At 39.7% G+C, this 6,162-nt stretch overlaps 1 protein-coding gene across 4 annotated transcripts; it reads right to left on the bottom strand.

Moving 5' to 3' along the window:
- Positions 1-798: 798 nt before the first annotated feature.
- On the bottom strand, positions 799-5,923 carry CIRBP (cold inducible RNA binding protein). 4 transcript variants are annotated; one of them, XM_014061944.2, is made up of 8 exons: positions 5,769-5,923; positions 4,702-4,811; positions 4,418-4,524; positions 4,004-4,142; positions 3,833-3,917; positions 3,669-3,736; positions 1,108-3,232; positions 799-925 (listed from the first exon to the last, which is right to left on the bottom strand). In XM_014061944.2, exons 2-7 carry the CDS (start codon positions 4,802-4,804, stop codon positions 3,216-3,218), a joined length of 519 nt encoding a protein of 172 aa, XP_013917419.1. In that variant the 5' UTR covers positions 4,805-4,811; positions 5,769-5,923; the 3' UTR covers positions 799-925; positions 1,108-3,215. The 4 variants fall into 4 exon arrangements, with proteins under 4 accessions (XP_013917419.1, XP_013917420.1, XP_087559416.1 ...); XM_014061945.2 differs by having other exon boundaries at positions 1,108-1,194; XM_087703290.1 differs by having other exon boundaries at positions 3,669-3,733.
- Between the last annotated feature and the right edge of the window lie 239 nt (positions 5,924-6,162).

Here is a 6,162-nt window from a genome sequence, read left to right as displayed (position 1 = left end):
TGCAATTCCATTAAGGGTGAGCAGATAGCGGATTTCATACACTGCCACAATTGTTTTAACATGTTTGAGGAAGGGAAATCTATAGTTCTTCAAAGCCCATGTAGCCTTTGCTGAGCAGAATTGTCGTTCCCACAAACAAAATGAGGGATAGCTTTCTGCAATCTTAAATGTAGAGGAAGTGACTTAAACATGGTTTTTTTAAAAACCAAAGCTCCATAAATTGGGGAATGCTTAACTCTTCTGCAGAAATAAGCAATGAGAAGTAACTCCAATTTAATGTACTAGGTAAGTTATAAACTAAATCAAGGACTAAACTAAGTTTTGTATTAATAAGAACATCTTTCAATACATTAGTTAATGTTAAAACTAGACGGAAAAGATGTTTATTATTGTAAAACTGGCTATCTAATGGCATTGTGCCAAGTTTCATTTGGGAGATATTGTCAACTTTAAGCAAGAGGGCACTTGTGGAACTCATTTGCACCCTCCCCATCAATGGATAGGAAGCATATGTTCAATTTCTACTTAGAACCAAATATATAATTTAAAACCCCCACCTTTATAAATAATTCAAAATGGCAAACATGTTCCCATTTCTCTCACAACCACCCTAGGTAGGTGAGGTGGATTGGGCTGAGGGAATTACCCAGCTGGCTTTCATGCAAAAAGGCAGGGATATCCAACCCGACTGCATCATGGGCTGTATTCGTGATGTTTGCCTTTGTGGAAGAGGGGTGGGTATGGCCCATATCCTGCCTGTGGGCCACCAGTATGACAATTATAAACATTCACACCACCCAAGTTTTTAGCCCTTTTTTATTAAGTTCTGTACACGTCCTCTTGGATCAGAGCATTCTAATTCACAATCCTGTTTTCCTTCAGAATTGCCATGATCCTTCTCGATCCGCTTCCAAGAAACATGCAGCTGAAAGATTGAGCAAAACAGTGTTAAAATCTGATTCTACATTGTTAGATTCAATGAATTTTGCTTTGGAATCGAAATTAAAGAGGGTTTTCCTTTAAAGGCAGCTAAAAGCAACCACTTCTGTAGTTTTTCTGCCATAGCAACCAAGGAGCCAGAGAAACCTTGCACAAGAAGACCAATACCTGTGTGCAAAGCTGACGGTTTCGGTTAAGACTTTGGTCCTCAGCGTTGAAACATCCATTTCCGGCTCAAGTGTTTCTTCCATCAACCTGCCAAGACAAACTTGTGTTACAAAAAATTGTATCCACGGAGCAAATGCTACAATTTCTACCCTGCCCACCCTTTAACAAGACAAGCAGCGTTTTCTACAAAGGGTTTCCACAAAGGTAACGCAAGAACCCAGATGCTTCCCTCGGACCGGCCAATGGCACCTGATCCCTCAAAAAGCAGTTAGTCACGGTTGATAATGGCTGCTTAAGAAGTGTGGGCTATGGGGAAAAAGTTAAAATGCAAACAAGATGGCAAAGAACATTAAGGTTACGTGACTTAATCTTAAGAATCTCCAGAGATGAGCAGAAATCAGCTCCCCATCTTTCAACTAACCCTACTGGCAAAGAGATGGCTGCGCGTATGCCCCCTTCTGACCCACAGCAAAGTTATGCCATAAAAGCCAAAGACTCATCGTAAGGAAGAATTTTAAAAAAATTTAAAAATGCTTTAGCTGAACAAGGTTGGCAGAAAAAAATGTGGTTCACATAGGTTAAGACTTTCCAAAAATAAATTACTTATATATATATATATATATGAGCTCTCAACAGGAGGAAGGATGCGGACATGAGGAAAAGAGTTACCTCGAATTACAGGACTATCCCCACATATGAACTAGCCAAGAGAGCAGCTTTCGTCTCAGAGGTTCTCTCTGTTGGAGGCACAACACTTCTTTTTCGCCAAGGCACTGCAGTTTTCCATATGCTAGCAGAAAATTCTTAGAACTTAAAAGGCAACGACAAAGCTAGCTAAATTAGGTCACAATTATTGGCCTTGGAACACTGACTAGTGGCAGCTGACCCAGTTAACAAGACTCCATTATGGGCTAGCTAAATGTTTGGCTGGTTTTCAGTTAAGCTAGTTTTTGTTTTAATTAGTATAGAGCTACCAGACTTAATTTAACTTAACTCTGCTAACATCATATTAAAATAGCAATGAGTGAAGTCTAATTTCTTCTTTCAAAGGTTGGAACAATTCCAGCCAACGCTAAAGTGACTGTTTAAGGGCAAAATTTGTGAGGTCCTTCCAGTACTTTTCCAATCATCCTCAAACTGCCCAATTGATGTCATTAGGCCTAATCAAGTACAGCATTAGCATTGTTTACATTTTTGTTCACAAGAAATGTGGGGTCTGATTTTCTCCCTGTTATAAGCCTTCCACTTACTACTTTCATTCCTGTCTAACTGTACAGTTTCAACGTTCATCCAGACTGGTGTTGTGCAGCAAGATGTAACATTTCAAGAGCAGATTTTTTTTCAGATGGACTTTTAATAGGCTTCGTGAAGCCAAAGAAAACTGTACAAGAAATCCTTTTTCACCACTTCAAAGTTACAACAATTGAATTAGGCATACTTTCTTTCAGTAAAAAAAGGACAATAAAAACAAACATTTTTTCCAATGAACCCTTTGGGTAGTAAAATCTGCAGTCTCTCTCTGGGTTAAACTTTATGGCATACAAGTTAAAGTCTCTTAATGCAGGTTGAACATACAAGCAAAATTATTTCTTTAGATATATCAAGGTGGGTTGCCTTTTAAAATTCATACCCAGGCTACAGTACCTTGCTACACTAAAGGTTGATTAATTTTTTTTAACAAAAAACGATGCACTAAACAAAAAAAGAGTTCACAGCTTGCTCAGCTTCTACTGAACAATTTAAGGTCCTTTCTTGCTCAAAAGAAAAACAGATATGGGGCTCCAAACCTTCCGGTCTTTTCTTTTTTTAAAAAAAAACACAAAAAAACCCTAAAACACATACACGCCTTTTCTCACAAATGAACTAAAATCTTAAGTGCTTTAAAAAATTAAAACACTCGAGAAAAACCCAGCGCTTTCTTTGAGTCTGAACAGACCATTACATATTAGAAGCTGTCAAGGCTGTGTTATTGACAAGATCAGAATTGCGAGTTTACTACAAAAGTGAGAATACAAAGGAGATGACTACACAAGAACGATTTCAGCGAAGCTCCAAAAATCTTTATAAATACAGCCAATGGAAGGACGATCTTGAGCCAGGAAGGTTTTTTATTCGTTGTGTGTAGCTGAGGACAAGAAGCAGGCAGAGTTGTAAAGGCACTGAAGCACAGACAAGTTCCAGCAATTTTTCCTCCCCTACTTGTTTGCCAAGCACTTCAAACCCTAGCTTGCTATCTCGTCCCACCCATTTTGTATTCTTTTCCTTCTGGCCTTGAGGATTTTCTGGGTGTTCTTTTCAGCTTCAGAAAACTAGTTATGGATGCTTTGCCTTTGGATCCAACTAGAGCTACACATGCATTAAATGAGAATTTTTTGCTTTTCCATGGCACAAGTGCTTAGGGCCTGCCAAAGGAGTGGTGCCTGTCATGGGCAGAGAAAGGCTGCCAGCAAAAGCTCCAAGCAAACCTTAAAGTATTTCCAAGGTTGTCACTGCAAGATCAAGAGTGGCTCCATACATTCCCATGTCAGCACATCCGCCTTCCCTCATGATTTAAGACTTACCGTAACTGTCATAACTGTCTCTATAGGACCCTCCTGAAGGCCTGTCTCCATAGCTTCCTTGACTTCTGCTAAGGAAGAAGGCAACAGGTTCACTAAGCATATCAGTAACTACAAAGTACACAGGACATCCAGATTACATTGCATCTCACTTGTCAGGTACATACCTGCTTCCATAATAGTCTCTGGATCCACTGTATCCACCACTTCTAGATTCAAATCTGCTGCCCCCATAACCTCTGTCTCCAGAACCTGGAAGAGAGAGCAATGCAAACATTGAAATAAATTCAACGAACTCTAAACCAGACGCTACAAATTACTGGAAAATAGAACCTCACCTCTGGAAAATCCACGGCCTCTACCTCTGCCTCCACGGAAAAAGCCTCTGCCTCCAGCTGATCCCCCTCTATATCCACGAGACCTGTTTTCAGAGGACTTGCCTGCTTGATCAACTCTGATCTGGCGGCCATCAACAGACTACAAAACAATGAAACTTCAAATCAACAGGGTGGTTCACAAGAGTCTTTTATACAGGTGAACATTAGTTTTTACTAACACCAGTTTTGGTATCAAATGACTTATGAATCAATCTTGCTGTGTTTACAGAAATTACCCATGTAGTAATTTAAAAAGGGGGTTTTAATCAATAGGAAATATGAAACATTAACCAATCACAAAGCGTATGGATCTATTCAACATACAGCATGTTATCTCCCTTGCTTGAGGGAAAAGTGAAAGTAAGAATTCCTCACCTTCCCATTCATGGCCATCATTGCATCTTTTGCATCATCAATGTTTTCAAAAGTTACAAAGCCAAACCCTCTGGATCTTTGTGTTTCTCTGTCTTTTACAACAACAACTATAGGGAAGAGAAGATAAAATGTTTAATTTTATTCCCATAAAATTTCCCTGTGACAAATGCTACCATAAGAACAAAGTTTCTGGATGGGAAACTCTTGGATTTCCAAAAGAGAAACCATCTGCTATAAACTTCCAACAGTATAAATAAAGAGGACATTAGGGCCTGTTTTTTTACCTTCAGATATCTGTCCATATTTAGAAAAAACTTGCTCAAGTGATTGTTCATTGGTGTCAAAACTGAGTCCACCAACAAATAATTTTCCCTCATCAGATGCCATTTCTTTTCTGCAAAAGAAATCAAGACTCAATTTTAGTATTCACGGAGGGACCGACATATCAAAAGCACATTGTTTTGAAATCCAAGCCCAATAAACACTGTTCCATTTTCCGTTGGATCAAAGATTCAAGTAGAGTTCTAGCCATTCAGACAAAAATGACGTAATTCCCACTACTTTCAGCAAACTTGTGTTTAAATCTTGGGTAAGCAAATACTGAAAATGTTGTGTGAAAAATGAACGTTAAGCTACACCATGTAATTTTCCCCCCCCAACTTTCTTTTCCTTGTTTTGACACTTTAAAGTTCTGTATAACTATGAGTACTTTTTAAGTTTACTTGAAGTACTCGGAAGACCGAGTTTTTAAGAGTTGCAATGCACTATCGTGCCAAAGAACATTAAAACTTGGGAAAATGAAGCCATTTGGCTATAAATAAAATTGGCAATCGATACAGGATACACGTTAATATATTGAAATACTCCACGTAAAAGCTGCAGTAAGGGGTAACATTTAGTCATGCGTCATAGTCTGGTTTCTTAATTATGTATCCCATCAATCTAACGTCAAAAATAACGGTACTCTTTCCGCGCATGCGCTCCAAGCACCAGTTACTCCAGCAGAGGGCGCGCATGCGCAGGTAAAATCTACTTTCCCCAGTCCGCCGTTTCGCGCATGCGCTTCCGTTATCCATCAGTCCTCTTTTCAGGAGCCATTTTGAGGTTTGCCCGAAAAGCCGGTTGGAAACCATTTTGTCTTTTCTGCAGACCACCATCCAACTCACTAGCAGCTAAAAAAAAAAATTCGCACTAAAATAATAACCTTAGCTATATTTTACCATATCCGCCACCTGCCCCAATTATATTAATTCAAAATTATTTTCCGATTTCCCTCTTCATTTTGCGTCTATTACGTCATTATTTTTCTCGTACGCTTTTCCTTCACGACCACCACGCGCGACCCCCTTACCAATGTAGTTTAGCGGCGGCACAAACCAAAGTATAACCCTCGAAGTCCCAGCGCGAACTACGGGGCAGTTTGCGCGCGCTTCTCCTTATATACCTTCTGTGAGGACCGCCTACTTCATGAATATGCAGATAAACTCCCTTTGTAAAACAGGCCCAACTCATCACTTGGCACGTTCCGCAGGCATGAGGTAATCAGAAGCAACGCTTCCCATTGGTTAGTTTGTCATTAAATATTCATAATGAAAAAAAGAGGAGGTGGGGTAGTGAAAGTCACTGCAAAAAAAAAAGCCCCCTCGTCTGTTCGCTGTCTCGTGGACCCATGAGTCACAAAAAGAAAGACGTGATTGGGTGAACGAAGACTAAAACGATTGGTTGGTAAGGGCAACAAGCCGCCC

This window comes from Thamnophis sirtalis, unplaced genomic scaffold, assembly GCF_051295495.1.
Source record: "Thamnophis sirtalis isolate CommonGarterSnake01/CBP01778 unplaced genomic scaffold, rThaSir2_p1.2 scaffold_1, whole genome shotgun sequence".
NCBI classification, from domain to species: domain Eukaryota; kingdom Metazoa; phylum Chordata; class Lepidosauria; order Squamata; family Natricidae; genus Thamnophis; species Thamnophis sirtalis.
Note: the sequence above shows the minus strand (reverse complement) of the source record. Positions and strands in the feature narration are given on the sequence as shown.

Excerpts from the sequence above, each read along its gene's own strand:
- CIRBP (XM_014061944.2), bottom strand. The coding sequence starts at position 4,804 with ATGGCATCTGATGAGGGAAAATTATTTGTTGGTGGACTCAGTTTTGAC. Across the intron at positions 4,525-4,701 it reads ATATGGACAGATATCTGAAG|TTGTTGTTGTAAAAGACAGA; the intron begins GTAAAAAAACAG and ends TCTTCCCTATAG. Across the intron at positions 4,143-4,417 it reads TGATGGCCATGAATGGGAAG|TCTGTTGATGGCCGCCAGAT; the intron begins GTGAGGAATTCT and ends ATTGTTTTGTAG.